Raw genomic sequence first — 17,396 nt, forward strand, 5'->3', positions numbered from 1 at the left:
AATGAAAGAAGAATCAGAGTTCCTTACAGAAAAACTGAAATGCCTGCAAACAAACACGACAACCTGTGGGCATCAAGCCAGAATATCATAGACCCCCTCCAACTTATACACTGTCACACCACTGCTGTTTCTTTGTACTAAGGACAGAAAATTTCTGTGTCCCTGGGCAACTCTGTTGGTGGCAGTTGATGAGCACACTGACAAACTGCACAATAAAAGAACAAAAGGGAGTGGAAACACCACCACATTCCAGTATTTAATACGTTTCTAATAAAACTGAATTACAAAATCGAAAATGGAAGGAATTTATCAATGTTCATTAGGTGATGAGCAGCAGAAGTACATGAGAAGGAGAGGGACATCATCCAGGGAAAAGCAAGAAATGTACATGACCTAATGTAATGAAAGAATTAGAGCCAACATATAGAGCCACTTGCTAAAAACTGGAAGGCAGGTGCTGAGGGGTTAGGTTCTGGCATGCTTGATGCTCTCATGGGATGTACAGTGGGATGGGCTGCAGAGAGCTTAGCCTAAGGTTCTCTGCCAGCAGCAGCTAGAGATGGTTCTTGGATTTTGCTGTGGAACAGAGCAGGAAGAAGGAGTGATGGATAACCATGTCTGCTCAGAGCAAACCCAAGAACAGATGTGGGGAGGAAGAGAGAGGATCAGTTCACTAGAAACCAGTATTTAAGCACTGTTATATAGAGAAAGAATGTGAGTATTTCAGATCCACTTCTGCTACATGTACAAATATTATCACCCCAGAAGAATTACATACGGAGTATGAACACACTGGCAGATGGTTTCAGCCTTTCTCAGTTATGTTTGGTCTATTGTTCCTTCCTAACAATCCAGAAAAGGTTTGTCTCAGAGGAATGAGACTAAAAAAGGAGGACAAGTACCAAGAAGAAAAATATCTTCCAGTGAGCCTTCCCATGAGCCTTCCTGTGCTTGTAATGCAGAGTAGAGGGAAGAAGGTGTCTGGCGTGAGTTACACAAGGCATGGCAGCACTTCTTGTGGGAGAGGGGAGGTCTGACTTAGAGTAAAAGCATGTGTTGAAGCTCTAGATGAGGTTGATAAGGAGGCAGAAAAATCCACCTTAATCAGAAAGCCTCACATAGCTTTTATTACTGGGAGGTGGGTCTGGGAAACAAGAACAAAATCTGTGATGAAAAAAAGATGTAGGAAAAACCCCACAGAAGAGAGCTGAATCAGTCTATACCATCCATGCTGAGGTGGCTGTATCTAGATTGCAAGATCATGACAGCAAGGAATAAAACCACAGAGCATCATGGTGTGACTGTCTCACTCCCTGAGCAATGCCAGCGAGTGCAGTCTGTCTTCTGCAGGATGCCAACTAGCTATTGTGTCATGCAATCAAGCAACCTGAAATAATTTCAAGCTGCCTGTCCCCTCAGCTCTGCTTCAGCTGCGGTACATGGATGGGGAGAGGACAACAGCTCTGTCCACCCCTCTCTCTCCCCAGGCACTTGCCTATGGATGGGCCCTTTGTTCCCTTGCCTCCAAGAAGAGGTGCAGTATGACAGCAATAAAGCAGCAGTGCCCACAGAACAGACTGTGTGAGACAAAAAGGCCTGATGGAATTCTTTGCTCCCTTACTATTTTGCAGGGCAAGCCTCAAGGCAGGAGCAAGAGCCCCCTGAGCACCCCTCCGTGCACAGCCCTGCTCTGCAGGTGCCGTACCTTTCATGCGCACTACAGCCTGGCTGTGCTCCTCGCCTTTGGCATTCCTGGCATAGCAAGTGTAGTTCCGCTTCAGGTCCTCTGCTGTGGCTTTTGCAACTGTTAGAGTCCTTATCAGAGTTTTGTCTTCGAAATCTCTAGTAATTTCACTGTAAGAGAAAAACTAGAGCATTACACATGTGAAAGTGCAGCAAGCTTTTAGCGACAGATATTCCTTTCCCTGATATAACCCCTTTCTTTAAAAAGTCCAAAACACATAAAATGATATTTATAAATCAATATACACTTCAGCCTTTAATACAGCTGCAGCTATTCCTTTATCTGATTTTCCTTAATATTTATTTTACCACTCATAATTTTCTCATTGCAGCTGTGCCACATTGCCTTTTAGAGGAAATGGAAGTTCTTGCCTATAAACAAGAAGATCTCATGAACTCAAGATTCAGAGCTCACGTCACATTCTCTGTGCAGTCCTGGATGAGTCACTTTGTCTCTCTCTGCCTGAATTGACCATCTGCAAAATGGGGATACAGTATTTCCTTTTGCCTTTCCTTTTTCTACATTGGTTTGCAAATCAACTGGGGCAGTGACTGCCTTCCATTTGTAATTCAGCATCCAGCAAATGGGACTTTGATCCTCATTTGAGTTATTTATGTGATTGAACCTCTATTCTTCCTAATCAATACTATGTTTAATATTACATTTTTGTTTTCAGCTTCTGTTTTTCTGAAACACTTTTATCCCTTATGCTATTTGGGAACACTCCTCTAAATAGCATTGTCTGCCCCTGTTTTGTGAGTCCCACAACAGCACCACCTATTGGCACCACTACCAGGACCTGAACAAACGATGATGAGAACTGGTTAACAAAGCTCCCTCAAACTAATCCATAAAGATATGACACAGGAGGCCCCCTCCTTGGAGCTCCTGCTGCTCATCACAGCATGGTGCAAACATAGGGGCTTCTGATTAACAGGGAGACTCCACACTCTATTAGGACTGTCACATGCCTGTACCCACACAGGACCCAGAGATACAAATGAAGGTTCACATTACGTGTTACCTTTGTGTGACTTTTATCTTGGGGTCTGTGATGTCATCTGTGTTTTTCCCATCTATGGTCCACCACACCTCAGTCCGGGAGTCCTTCAGGAATGTGAAGAAAACCTCACAGGGCAGGATAAGGTCATCACCTGCAAAGAAAGGACCATCATCTCCTAGGAAAAAAGGTATTGCAGAGCAGGAACAGCACCAGGCTTACTTTTGTGCTGTCCAAAACCTAACCAGCCTGAGCTCTGCCTCCCTGCAGGAAGGAATGAGGCCAACATCTACTTTCTGACATAAACTGTAATAACAGCTTAACATCCCTGGACATGATGATTTGTGACAGACAGATAAATAGAAAAAAATATCCTGCCTTCTCAAATGTGTTACAAATTCCTTGACTGCACCAAGTGACGCACCCAAAGGGACATGCTCCATGCCAACCACATCCTTGGAAAGCTGGGCAGTGCTAATCAAACCCACTGCACAGGGGACAGATGCCATAAAGTGAAGGATCAAGCTCCAAAAAAGCATTTTGGTTTGGAAATACTTCTGGAATTTGACTTCTGCTTAAGATCAGACTTGGGAGTGTGAATATCTTTGTGATCAGCCTGTAAGTGATTTTATCTTACAGAGGACTATGGATGAAATCTGACCTTGTGAGCCAAAAGAGCTGTTCTTTAAAGTGAAGACTCTGATGCTAATCATCATCGTTGGCACCACGTTTATTACAGCAATGTAATGGGACACAATCCATTTGATATAGGGAATTGCTCCAAAAAGCTATTAGGCAAAACTGATGGTGTGGGGGAAGGAGTGAGGGAAAGGGTGTGGTACCCCACTACCCAGTGCTGCGAGGTCAGCAGAAGGAGAGCTGTCATTAATTAGGAAGTCATCAGCCAAAGAAAGGGAGAGATGAGCAAGAACTGGTTAGAAGGCTGAAGCCACTCCAGGGGTGAATGAGGGAGGATGGGAGCAAACCACAGCCAGGGCCAGGGCTCAGACAAGGTCCTACAGGAATTCTTCTAAGCAGCTGGGTGTCCCCATTTCATCTGCTTCTGCAGCTGCAGTTCTGTATCTCCGTGCCTGAATATCTGTCTTTATTTGTGCTTGCAAAAAATCAACTTTTAAAGCTGTGCTCTCCTATTCTGGCATCAAGAACTGGCATCCCACACTGTCTACCAGGCAACTCATGGCAGCTCGTGTGCTCTGCGAGGGAAAGCAGCGGGGATGCAGGGGCAGGGGAGAGCTTTGTGCCTGGCTGGGTCTCCCTGTCTCACTGGCAGGTTGCGAGTGTTGGACTTTACCTGCTTCCAGTTCGTACAAAACTTTCTCATTTGGAGAGGTGAACTGTGGTGGCAAGGCCTTGTTCGGAGATCCTGCAGGAGACAACAGAGAGCCCCCCATGGGGACCCACACTTCATGAAAACCTGGAATCCTTGCAGCTTCACTCCCAATGCCCTCGCACCACACCGCACATTCCCAAATCTAACTCCTGATGCATTTCTGCTGCAGAGTTCCATGCACACACAAATCTATTCCTAGTCCCCAAACTGAGGGCCAGATCCAGATTTTGAGCATCCTCCAAAGCTTAGGTAAGCTAGTTTGGGCCTCTCACATCAGAAGAGCTCCATACCCCTCTCATCTCCCTCAAGGCATAACCTGCACCAGTTTCTTTTTACTGCTGCTTCTGAAAAACAAAATAAAAACATCATTTCCTGTCACATATATTTATTTCATCCATTAAATCAGATGTTCCCGTGGAACTCAGGATGTATCCTACAGCTCACTAGGTTTTTCAACTCTACAATTCCCTGGCAGGTGTGGGACAGATGCATCCAAGCAGTGGGTACCTGGAGCTCTACTTGGCTGATTAACAGTCTCAACCCCAGCAAAAATGGCTTTGAGGTTCCAAGAAGATCGAGACAAGTTGGCTATAAAGTGACAATCCCACAAACAATGACAAGCAAAGGGCACGGGAGACCACGAGCAGGAGTGCCAGGGTTATGCATTCACATGCCAGCAGAGGGTACCCCTGGCCATCTCATGGGCTGAACCTCAACAGCCTGGGCCTGGCCACTCTCTGTGTTTGGGGTATTTGACATGGTGATGGGAGAGACCTCTAATGCAGTATGTTCTGGGCAGTCACGCAAGTCTGACCCCAGCAAGAAAAAATACACCAGGTCAGTTGGGTAATGCAGACTGAATACAACCACAAATGGATCCTGCAACAAACTCTTCCAGCTGTTTTTACCACTTCTGCAGTTATCCACATGCATTTTACTCATTTTAAAGTCATTCTTACCCACCACCTTCATCTTTATGGTTCTGGTGAGATTATAGGTTCTTCCATGGTCCTTGAATGTCACAATACAAGTGTAATTTCCTTTATATGCACTGCGGACAATGCCAATGACAAGCTTGGGCCCTTGGGGATATCTCTCATAGAAGTTATCCACCGAGTTGCAGTTCTGGAGTCAGGCAGAAAAACACTTGAGTTTGGGATTTAAAAGTACAGATACCAGCTTAAATGCTACTACAAAGATCTGATTTTAAACTGTTAATATGACACTTGGGATCATGATGTAGGTCAGACCTAAATACCATGAACTTTGAGCATGCTGGAATATAGACTGCTATGTTCACCTTGAAAATGAAGTGATGAAGCAGATCACCCTAACAGCTTATCCCACTTTAAACACAGACAGTTTTATAAAAAAGAGATCTCTGATCCAGAAGTATCTTGGCAACCAAAGTGAGCACCTCAGCAGAGTGAAGAACAAAAGTAAAAAGTGACAAGAAGAAAACGATGACATATTCACAAATGGATACTAAGACTAAAGGACATGTACCCTGTTGATGTCCATCTTTTGGGACTAATCAAGCTCTCCTGGCTGAATTCAGCTGAGGATGAGGCCCCAGAGTTTGCAAATAGCAAACGAGAATCAGTAGTACATAAACCTTAATAACTCCTCTCTTTCTGTCAGGTGAGGCAGAAAAACTCTGCCAAAATACCAAGCTGGAGATCCCTTTTCAGAAAGAGGTTATGCAGATAACATCTTGACTGTCATAAAGCCCAAAGATGTGCACATTTTCTAAGAGATTATTTTTGAATGGTACATTTCCAAATCAGATACATCCTAATGGGGTAGTTTAAGACAGGGGTCATATACCATTTTTAATGATTTTTATTAGGCATGGGATGACTTGCTGCCTGAAAAATTACTTCCAAGGGGCTTTTTGTTTCATTCTGCTAATTGATTGCCGAGATGTGAATTTCAATGAACAATACAAGTAAAGCATTTAAACTACTGGAGTGAAACAGCCCCTCTTGATACAAGAGGAAGTTTTTCCTGCACAGTTTTAGAGGTGGGGTTTTTCTTTTGGGTCTTTTTAAATTTTTTTTTTAATCAGCAGATACATTTGTTGACAACTTCCTTTATTATTAAATTCACTTATACAAAATATTCTACCTAGAAATACAAAAGCACTTTATAGGATGTTATTAAAGAATTTATTCCCATATCTCTCTGACTTTACATCCCCTGAGACTTCTTATTCTCTACTGACTAAAGGCATCCACCTAGAGAGAATGGGTGAGATCAAATTTAATAAAATTGAGCAGTAATTCTGTAGGCAAGAGCCTGAGGATGGCTGGAGACAGTCTGATCATCAGAAAAGTATGAAGGGTGGAGTAGAGATGTCTCAGTCTTTAGAAAAGAGGTTTGCTGAACTGTGTCAAACAGGATACCCATTGTCCTTGCAGAGCCTGATGTACAACTTCACTTGCTGACCTCAGAGGATTTTGGAAAGGATGCAATTTTCATTAATAGGTAGGTTTTTTTAAAGAAGAGGGAATATGAATGACAGTTTCCTTTACAGGGAATTGAGAGGCTCACACAGCAGGTCAGGCACGCTGCCCATAACTGAACTGAGCCACCTAAATCCCTCCTAGGAGTATTTTTCACTTGTGCACGCTGGTCAAAAAAGCTTCATTGTTAGCTCTCAGTTCCTTTCCAAGAGCAGTTTTACCCTTGAACTCAATGGAAGCAAAGCTCTTGAAATTAGTAAAGCTTCATTAACAGCATTGTCACTGGGGAGACTCTGAAATGCAGCTCCATGACTGTCATGCCAGCCACTGCTTTTTCACACACACCACTGCATCCCCCCGCCGCCCAAGTACGTCCTTCTTACCAGGTACCACTTGACAGTTGGTGTCACGCTGGCAGGGTAAAACCCATCAATATCTGGACATGTGATCTTCTGATTGGCGTGCTCCAAGTAGAACATCTCCTCAGGAGGTTTTATGGAATGGCTCACACAAGAGTGCTCATCTTTTGGAACAACCTCCAAAGGAAATGCAACTTTGCTGCAGTAGGTTGTGTTCCTAAGGGTGGATGAGAACAGGGCTGATTAGTTGAAACTTGTTTACTCCTACAGCAGAGGAGTGAAATAAAAATTACATCTGCAATAATGAGCGTCATAGTGCTGATGAGGTACGTACAGCCTTAGTTAACTCCTTTATAAATGGGAAAGAAAACCCCACCAGAGGTGGCCACACAAGCTCAGAAAAGCCTATAAAGATGACTAACAAGCAACATCCACTCCCCTGCTGCTAAAGCAGATCATAAGGTCAAAGACACAGACTAAAGACAATGTGAGGAAGATCAAAAAGAGCTCTTGTGCATAGCAGATGCTATGTTCATTTTGCACCACAGTTAGACACTTTTAATTTCCTCGAAGTCTGAATCTCATGAATCTTTGCCAAATTAGTGTGCAGTCAAAACATTACCCCTGCATCTGAAGCTATTTTTACTCTAGACTTGCAGATCACTTCTTAATGGTGAGCGCCTGTGGATTTTGCCATGGGCTCAGCAATAATATTTTCACCGACACTTGCAGCAAGGAGAGGCACACTCATTAACGTCTGCAAGGCTCCAAGCATTATTGCCATGTAAATTGGCTCAGCACTGAGCGGTCTTATAATTGTAACATTCTTTTCCTATTAATGCTTATGTAAATGGTTGTCTCCCTACAGAAAGATCTGGTGCTAACAGCATTGTTTCCCCACCTCCACTAAAGTCCTTTGATTGCACTGAAGAGGTACAGCTCTGAAGAGGTACAGCTGCACCCACAACCTACCTGAGCATGCAGGTGTAATTCCCAGTGTCATTGAGAAGAGCAGGCCAGAACCAAAGGGTGTCTTTATCCTTACTGATGTGATTGTCCGGTAGACGGTAATTAATGGGCTCCTCCAGATCCCGGTCCTGCGCAATCCTGTACCAGATCAGGGTTAAGCCAGCAGAGTGGGCTGTGCTATAGTTGTACTTCAAGAAGGTCTCAAAAAGTGGGCATTTGATCTTGGCAGGTTCCCCATCATAAATCTGGATCTGCTTCATGGTGTCCACACCCCAGTCATCGCAGCGCTCTGCAGCCGGAAGAACAAGGTGCCTTAGTTGCAAGTCTGTGGGAGGAAAACAGTTCTGCCCATGCTCCCCACAGCCCTTGGTCCTGCCCCCACTAAAATCAGAGGCAAAACCATAGTGTTTTCAATGAAAGCAAACTGGGCTTTTATAAAACAGAGCAAGAACATTGTGTTCATTTCTAGAGAACTGGAAACTTCTGTTTTCATTTGTACACCTCCTACGTTTCTGCCAAGCTATTCATCTCGCATCAGGACAACAGAATAGGATAGTCCTGCATAAAACTAGACTTCCTAGAGAGCTCCAAGAAAATTTACCACAAAAAAAGTCTTATGTGGGAAGATAAAATTTGGATGACAATAATGCCAGAGGTGTGTGTGCATCCATACACAGTGATAGGGAAGATGAAAATAGATGCGCTGAAATAGGAAGAGAAAAAAAAACCTCAAACATCAACCCTCCCTTAGAGCTGTGGGTCACTTTCCCTGGCAGAAGAAGCTACACTGTGGGTTCCAGAAGTGAGGACTGTGATGGATTCATGTGACACCTGTGCACACCAGGATAACACAATGAGTACAAGCACTAGTAAGTGACACAGAGAGACTCTTGATAGCGAAGTTTAGAAATGGAAGCTGAGGGGCAGAAGGGACAGTATGGGGGAGGTAGCAGCAAGTTCTCTTGTATTCCCAGGCAGTGCCCAGGTGCAAACCCCAAGCACAGTTCAACAACAGGCAGTGGCTCAGCGTGGCTCACAGCAGACTTGGACTGACATAGAAACTGGCCAGCAAGAGAAAAAGCTGTACAGAGCCTTTTTTTTTTCTAATTACTTTTTAGAAAAAAATATTCTTGTCATTAGCAAACAGTTTCATGACAAAAAGCACAGTCTAAACCCATTTCTCTTCTGAGGACTCCACTCCATTCCTCCTATGCATCAGGATGTCCAGGCAGGCAGGGACTCAGTGCAAGCAAAGCACAGTACCAGGGTGTCAGCAAACCTGAGAGCAACCTGCACTGTTGGAGCCAACTGAGACACACGGAGGAGCTGCTGTCACTGCACCTCCTGTCTCCCCACGCTGACGAGGCAGAGCACAGCATGGCACACTTCCCAGTCCCTCTCTTGTAGCTGCTGGGAGGCATTTGCTAGGGCAGCCTGACGTCTGAGAACCCGAAATGAGTCAAACAGGAGAGGGGTGTGCTGCCTGCAGCAGTCCTTGGGAGCAGTGTCTCAGCACATCACACACAGGCTCACCAGAGACAACACTGCAAAGCCTCTCACATTTGCAGATACTAGAAGAACTCAGACTGAGAGGAGAAGTAGAATACAATATGCTCTTTGAGACCAATTCTTCTGAATTCTTCTGAACTGACTTCACACACCCAAAGCAGGATTTCTGGCATTTATTCTTCCCTAAATAGACAGTGGGATGTAGCTTGTCCCCAAATTCATACTAATTAAAAAAAAGCAGAGATAAACCTTTGAGAAGACAGGCCTGCAGCACTTAAAGGCAATGATGCTAACTCCTGTGGCTCAGCAATGGTTAGTCATGGGCAGGAGGAATCTGGGCCAGTAAGAATAGAAATGTTTTCTGGCGGGTTTACACATAAATGTAAATGCAAGCTGCACTGCTCCTCCTGCAGTATGCCAAACACCCATATGACAGAGCGCTACTTCTGCAGGAAGAGAACGAATTGGGCTAGGAAGAGGCAGTGAAGCTACCCAGAACACAAGCATTTGTTCATAGGAACCCCAAACCCAAATAGCTGGAGAGTGCTCATCATCTAAAAACATATAGATCTTTCAAAACTGCACAGCATCACACACCATGGCTGCTACCACAGCCAGAGCCAAGGCTCATTTTGAAAGACCAAACCACTGTTGGAAGCCTTACACCATGGGAAGGGGCATAACGACCCATCAGCACCACGATCAGGGCCAACTGGAACCAGCACGCTGCTTTATGCTGGTGGGGCCATGGATTAGGCATGGTCAAGTGTCCTTAGAGTGGTAATAAGACAAATGAGCCTGCAGAGACTGCCTGCTAACTGCATGATAAAGCATGGATTGTTGCTGTAGTGGTTTTGCTCATGGAGACAGGGCATTTTTTCTGTAAAGAAAGGCTTCCCCTCTGAAAGGAGCAGACCTGGGTCTGTAAATCAGGATGCCCAGGTTCTCTTCCCACCACCTGTCTTGTGTCTGCTCTTGGGCTGCATAAAGGCAAATCATTGTTATTACTTCAAATGGCAGGAGTGGGGAGAGAGAAAACTATATAAAACATTACTGTACTGAAATTCTTTGAGTCAAAATCAATGAAATTTGCAATCATGAGCAGCTCTTGCATTTTGCAACAGCCCATAAATCAGCACTGTAAAACTACTTACCCGTTCAACCTGAATGAGTTATTGAAAATAAATACAACTATTTTATTCTTTTTCTTCCTACATTTCTCTAGAACAATGCCCAGACCTTGTCTTCTTGGCTTTGGAAGAGGGGACTGTTGCAGTTTTACTGTAAGTGCTGTACCTGGAGAGTTTGTCTCAGAGTTGGCCTGGCTTCAGGGACACTGTCACAGCAAATGGGTGGTGCTAAGGCTCCCCACATGTGCCCTGCCCTGGGGTGCTGCAGGCTCTGAGCTGAACCCCAGACACAGCACATAACTGCTGGTCATGAACATCTGCACCCAGAGCACAGGAGCAGCCGTGCAGTGAGAGATCCCAGGCTGTGCCACCCTCCCAATGCAAGGACTTCTCCTGGCTGCCAGGGCAAAGCCACCCAGCATGACTCCGAGGGCTCAGGGGCCAATGCCATGACCCATCACTCAGCAGAGATGGCAGGAACACCACAGGCTGCAGCAAGATGTCCTTAACACATAAAACATCAAGGACAGTGGTGCTTTGCACAGCTTCCCTCCTCCCTGTGCCATGCTGACAGTTATACAGCTATTTCTACATTTTGGGGTGTTTCACGCCCGAGAGAGCCGGGCTCTGCCTGATAAAATGTGTGAGAACTGCAGGGCACCCCTCACACACACCTTTGTGAGCCTCTTCCTCCTCAGCTGTGACAGTGCTCTTCTCCCTGTGACAACAGCAACCTTGCTGTGGTGGCACTTCTGCAGCAGACCCCAGCAGATGGGGCAACATGTCCACACACATGCATAAAGTAGAGGGGATACTCACATTATAATTTTATTTGCGTCCAACAGTTCCCCACAACGTTTTGTGCTCCTTCCACTATTTTAAGCTCTGTGGATACTCAGACCCTACTTGCTGCCAACATCAGCATGCCACTTACTTGTATGTCAGTCTAAACTGGAGACAGCCTGAAAAAAAATAGCATGACTGACCCTTCACTGGCATAAAGCAGTTCCACTGTGAAAAAAAAAAAAAATATACACACACATTGATATATCCTGATTCCAGTAACAATATTTGAAGGAGCACTGCAGAGAGAAGATGCAAGGATCCAGTTCTAATTGTGAGAAACAGCACTAACTTCTATGGTGCTGTGCTCATTTGCAGCAACTCACACTTGTTTTCACTGGCTAAGCCTCAGAAGCGAGTTTCTTCTCTCTTGAAATGTTTCCCACACAAACCAGCTGCTGGAGTTAAGAGCAGCTCCTGATTAAATCAAGTGGGATCAGCATTCATGCTGTGACTCCAAAGGTTTGCTAACAAATGGAAACTAGTGAGGAAATGGAGCTATATCCAACTCTGTGTCTTTTCTGTGCTGCAGCAAATGGAGCACTACACACACACCTGAGGGACACAGTAAAATTCTCTAAAAATACACCATCCCACAAATGCACCTTCCTAGAAATGCCTCTACAAAATGATTTTGAAAGAAGCCACCTTGTTCTCAGTACCAATCAGGAGCACTGCAGATGCCTTGACCCCTCTTACCGCTGAATGCTCTGCAACTACACAGTGAGGCAGCCTATGACCCATAATATCTACCCAGGACAGACACTGCAGGAAAAAGGCAAGAAATGGTCCTCTTCACACAGCCCTGCTTAGGAAAAGGAGTGAGGATCATACAGGCTAGAGGGAGGCAGCATGGTAGAAGGAAACACTCAGAACTGGAAGAGAAACTTCAGGCAGGGCAGAAGTGTGAGGATAAGGATGCCCACCTTGATTTCATGTGCCTTCAGGGGCCTGCCTTGCATAGAGACTGGGACTGTGCAGTGGCAGCAGGACACGAAGCCATCAGTGCTGCCAGCTGAATGATCCCTGCTCTTCACACCACTTCAGCTGAGGCATCAGATGGGGCTGTACTATCATAGGATGATTTGGGTTGGAAGGAACCTTAAAAATCACCCAGTTCCAACACCCCTGGTGTGGGTGCACAGACATCTCCCTCTAGACCATGTTGCTGAAAGACCCATCTTACCTGGCCTTGAACACTTCCAGGGATAGGGCATCCACAACTTTTCTGGGTATCTTCACCACCCTTACAGCAAAGAATTTCTTCCTAATATCAAATCTAAACCTACCCTCCCTAAGCTTAAGGTCATTCTCCCTTGTCCCATCATGACATGTCCTTGTGGAAAGCCCTTCTCCAGCTTTCCTGTAGCCTCTTTCTGTACTGGAAGGGCTCTAAGGTCTCCTCAGAGCCTCTTCTTTTCCAGGCTGAGCAGCCCCAACTCTCTCAGCCTGTCTTCATAGGAGAGGTGCTCCAGGTCTCTCTGATCAACTTCACGCTCTCCTCTGGACTCACTCCTACTGATTCATGTCCCTTGTATGTTGGGGACCCCAGAGTTGAGCATACCACTGCAGGTGGGGTCTCACCAGAGTAGAGGGGCAGAATCACCTCCCTTGACCTCCTGGCCACACGTCTTTTGCTGTGATCCAGGACACAGTTGGCTTTTTGGGGCTGCCAAGCCATATCTCAACAGCTTCCTACTTTCTTCATCTGCCCCTGCTGCATTACCTTAAAGCAAAGCTGGTATGAGTCAGCCTCTACCCGGGGGGCACAGCAAGGCCAGCCCATTATCATGGTGCACAAATCAGCATCAATAAGGCAGAAAAAGCTGATCATGCAAAGCAATTAAGCAAGAATTAATCATTACTACCTTAAAAAAATTTTCCTCACCACCATCTTTCATGCTCAGTCAGTTAGATGGAAGCAGAGGAAGCCGGGCCAAATGCAAGAGCCGTGCTGTGAGCACAGGAGGCACCACCTGTGCCCAGCACCACGCGTGGGTGCATCTCCCATTTACACTGGTGCCAGGAGCACCCACTCTCCCCACTGAGTCTGCATCCTTCCTTTTCCACCCTGCAGGAGACTACCCCCTGCTCCCTGGCTGTGTTCTCTGCTCAGTAGTATCCCATCTGACCATACAACATGGCAAAGGGAGAGAAGCATGGAACAAAACAAATGAGAAGCTCTGCCCTTAACTGGGAGAAGAGACACAGACCCAAACACACCGAGATGGGTGGGAACGATGCAGGAGTTGGGTTAGACCCAGCCAAGATCAGCTGGCTCTCACCATTTGCTCTCACTACTTCTGCAGCAGTGACGGTGGTCACAGAACTCCTCAAAACTGGTTGTAGCTCAATACTGCCTTGGAGGCTCAGCCTAGAAGCTGTGCCAACTCTGCAGAAAATTATAATCTGACTTCCAGTGGAAACGCATCCAAAGAGGCCTCTCATAACCTCACTGCCTTCCTCCCACAGCCTCTCCAGCAGAGCAAGGAGGTGGAAGTGGTCCTGGCACAAACTTCCTACACAGCCCAGCCTCATCCATGTAGTTCTGCTGTGATGACACTGGTGACATGGTTTTACACTTCTCCCAAGTCTCATCATATTCATCCTGTGTTGCCACTGAGCTGTGATGCCCCCCCAGAAGCAGCTCATCTGGATGCTGCACACTAGGATGGAGTCTCTCTCTCTTCCCAAGTGCTTTTATCATTTAAATAGGTAGGACAGCTGAGAAAAGGAGAAGGAAAATGACTTCCTGTTGCAGAATGGCTCAGTTTCAAAAAGCACTTGTGCATTGTGGTTGATTAACTTTAGACCCCGAATGTCTAATTTAAACAGGTGTGACAACCTGTCTCTGCCAAAGTCATGAAAAACAAGCAAGCTGACTGCATAAACTGTTGACTTTGGGGGAAGCAGCCAAAGCAAGACATCCAAAAAACCATGATTTCATAATGGAGCCCAGAGCTTCTGACTCTGAATCTCCTTATCTCATCAAGCACAGCCTGTAACATGGGGTAGTTGTTATTTGTGTCTCTCAGAACTCCTCCACAGTGAGCTTTGTGACTTCACTCTCTATCTGTGCATAAAGCTGTTTACTGCATGTGGCACAGAGTATTTTGGTTACCTCCAGCAACTGGGCCAAAAAAAAAAAAAAAAAATTATATTCAGATTTCTCTAGCAAGCTTGACATATTTTCCTGGAGGCTTTCTTTAAATTTGAGATCCAAACGATAAAGGTAGGGGCATGAACTGCTTCCCTGAAGGATAAGAAGAGCAAACAGCTACTTTCCATCCCGCTTCATTGAGAAAATTGTTGCGTGAGGCAAAGCAGAGCAGCATAGGAAGAGGAGAGATACAGGAAATTGAACACCCCATTGGAAAAGTCATCTGTAGGAGAGGCAGCATGAAAAGGGGGCTTACCTGATTAGCATCATGCTGAGCTGTGCTCAAGCTGGCAGGGGCTCTTCTGTGTGCCTGGGACATCATGCTGGGACTTGACAAGGTCCAGGCTGAACTCCTGGCTCTGCCAACAGGCTTGCTTAGCTAATACCTGCAGCCCAGCTACTGCACTTAGCCAGGTGCTCTGTTGCCTGCTTTAAAATACAGTCACCAATTCTTCCCTGTCCATCCCACAGGGACTTCTGCATTACAAAGATGTTGCAGCAGTTGCCTGAGGACGGCAACTGAAAAAACTCTGCAGGCGGTAAAAATGCACTGTAAGGGTCCAAGAGTCCAGCAGAGTCACCTGGGTGCCACAGAACGTCTCACAGTGAGAGCACAACTGTGGCTCTGGAAGGGGACACGACAGCTCCCTGATGCCCTATGTGACACACACAGAGGAGCAAAGTGACTGCTCAATACCATAGCAGCAACACACCCAAAAAGGGCTGCTTTCCTGCACACACTTCAATGCAGATAGGTCACACCACGATGACGCCGGCACAGAGCTCACCCCTCACAACCCATTTCCTCAGCTGACAAGAAGCAGACAAGAGGTTTTATCTCCTCAGTGGGCACAGCTCTGGCTGGTGTGGAGGGAGGCTGGCGGCTGCGGAGACACGTCTGCACCCAGGTCAGCTCTGCACCACGGGTTTTATCTCCATCCACTCCAGGGCTGCGCACCTTTTAACACCCTCAGTGTCAAATGACTTCGTGCCCCCAAGCACCATAAACTTCTACAGCCACAGTAGCTCACAGATAGGTATGGATGGTTATAAAATCACGTCCTAAATTAGGACAGCAAGAAGCTGAGATTGGAAGAGTAGGAGGAAGTCAGGAAATCCCAGGAGATGATGGTGGGGGAGGGATTTAGTCTCTTTAGAAAACAATAATACAGTTTAATCTATTTTTCTTTTGACTTTACACACTAAAATAAGCTTCTCAGCTTCTGGGGCTGTCACAAATCGTAATGAAAATAAAGCCACTGGAACCCCATCAGAAGAGTAAGAGCCATATAGTTATAATCCTGAGGAGCTGCACAGGGCTCTCCATCTTCAAAGTGTTTTACAGACAGTAATTTATTAATCCGCAAATTTCCCCTGGCCAAAAGTAACTGTTCTGCCTCTCTGCTAAGCATGAGAGACACACAGTGCAGTTCAACTCTCGGGAGAGACAGTGCAGGCAGTGGCTCTGACCTCTGGAGCCAGACCTCTGTTTCTTTCTCACTGCAGTCAGAACTCCACTGCTCCAGCCACCACCTGAATCCAGAAGCATTGGTGACATCTAGCACTTTGGAGACAACTCCAGAGCAAACAAAACCAAAGTAGCTGAAAGCCTCTGATATGGGGGAGTGTAAATAGACATGTTCACAATCCAGCAAGTAACAGCAAAACCTGAAATAAAGCTCCCAGGAGAGAAGCTCCTGGCTGCCTTCCAGCCACTACCTGCCATGCTGGAGTATCATTCTGGCCCAGTCCTGGGCTCATCCTACCACACAGTCTGTTTGATAGCCCCCAAGGGAGCTACAGAGGCATTTCCCATGCAAACATGATGATTCCCCCCACCAAAGGGCTATTTATGCATGGCAGGTACCTGCTCACACTATGTGGGTCCGTTGGATAATCAGCATGAGGCTGCTCCTCCTCTCCTGGCACCAATATTCTTCTGCTTTTGCAATTTGCTAAGACAATATTCCCAACCACGGTCATCTCCCCAGCCCTCACCCTAGAAAAGCTGAGAACTCTTGGAGGGTGAGAGAGCAGCCTGGTTAGCTGAGAGAAAAAAATGGAACAAGAAGCACAATTACAGCTACACCTTATAAATAAGTCCGTGTCTAACACTGGCCGGCTTTGTTCAGAAGTAAGAAGATAACATTATTCTGTATTCCAGCTGGCTGTTATGTTCTTTGTCCAACTGGTTTTTTATCTCTTTTAAGCCAGTGTATATTCATATGACTTCAGCAGTGCCAAAGAAACCATTGTTAAGACCAGACCTGGGTCCAGCAGTTTTTGTTATCCTTCTCTGGCTATCAGAACATCTGGGTTCATTAAGCATCCTACAACACGAGTTCCATCTTAAGGATGGCTTAGCTAGGCAAGGAGCAGAAGACCTTGAATACCACTGCAAACAGCGACCCGAAGGTCACGAGTAAGGAATTCAAGCCCATACATTGCAGATCATGTATATTCTCAAGACTAGGAATGATTTGCCCACACGTTCAGCATGAGCGAATAGAAGACTCGGGCACCAATTCAGTCTCAGGCTCTACATCTTTTACTCTACACTACTCAGATCACATTTCTTCCCTCGTACAGCTTGCACCTCCCTTTCAGCAACTGATTTTGTTTCAGCACCCGTCTCCATACGCAGCAGAAACAGCAGAGCCCAGAGAACAGATGTTTAGAGCCACAGTGTTGTAGGCAAAATCTGGAGGGGAAATAAAGTTTATGAGTTTGTCTCTCCAGTAGGAAGCAGGGTGAAGCACAATGCTAAAGCTTTCTGACACACTGCCAGAGATACTGACAGCCATAGTGGCTGAACTGGATGGAAAGACCACGTGCAGCCAGAGCAGTGCTGGCATTTTAGAGCCAA

The 17,396-nt window shown here is 45.9% G+C and overlaps 1 protein-coding gene across 2 annotated transcripts in view; it reads right to left on the reverse strand.

Moving 5' to 3' along the window:
• Positions 1-17,396, reverse strand: part of IL1RAP (interleukin 1 receptor accessory protein) — a gene marked incomplete at its 3' end in the record, with an annotated part of 49,462 nt that overhangs the window by 12,588 nt on the left and 19,478 nt on the right. For both annotated transcript variants that reach the window (XM_082288440.1, XM_082288441.1), the window contains exons 3-8: positions 7,892-8,177; positions 6,944-7,136; positions 5,055-5,220; positions 4,057-4,128; positions 2,769-2,898; positions 1,706-1,854 (exon numbers count right to left, since the gene is read on the reverse strand). In XM_082288440.1, coding sequence (XP_082144566.1) covers positions 1,706-1,854; positions 2,769-2,898; positions 4,057-4,128; positions 5,055-5,220; positions 6,944-7,136; positions 7,892-8,177 — 996 coding nt within the window. The remainder of the gene's footprint in view (positions 1-1,705; positions 1,855-2,768; positions 2,899-4,056; positions 4,129-5,054; positions 5,221-6,943; positions 7,137-7,891; positions 8,178-17,396) is intronic.

The sequence above is a fragment of the Coloeus monedula genome, assembly GCF_965178545.1.
Source record: "Coloeus monedula genome assembly, chromosome: 10".
In the NCBI taxonomy this organism is placed as follows: domain Eukaryota; kingdom Metazoa; phylum Chordata; class Aves; order Passeriformes; family Corvidae; genus Coloeus; species Coloeus monedula.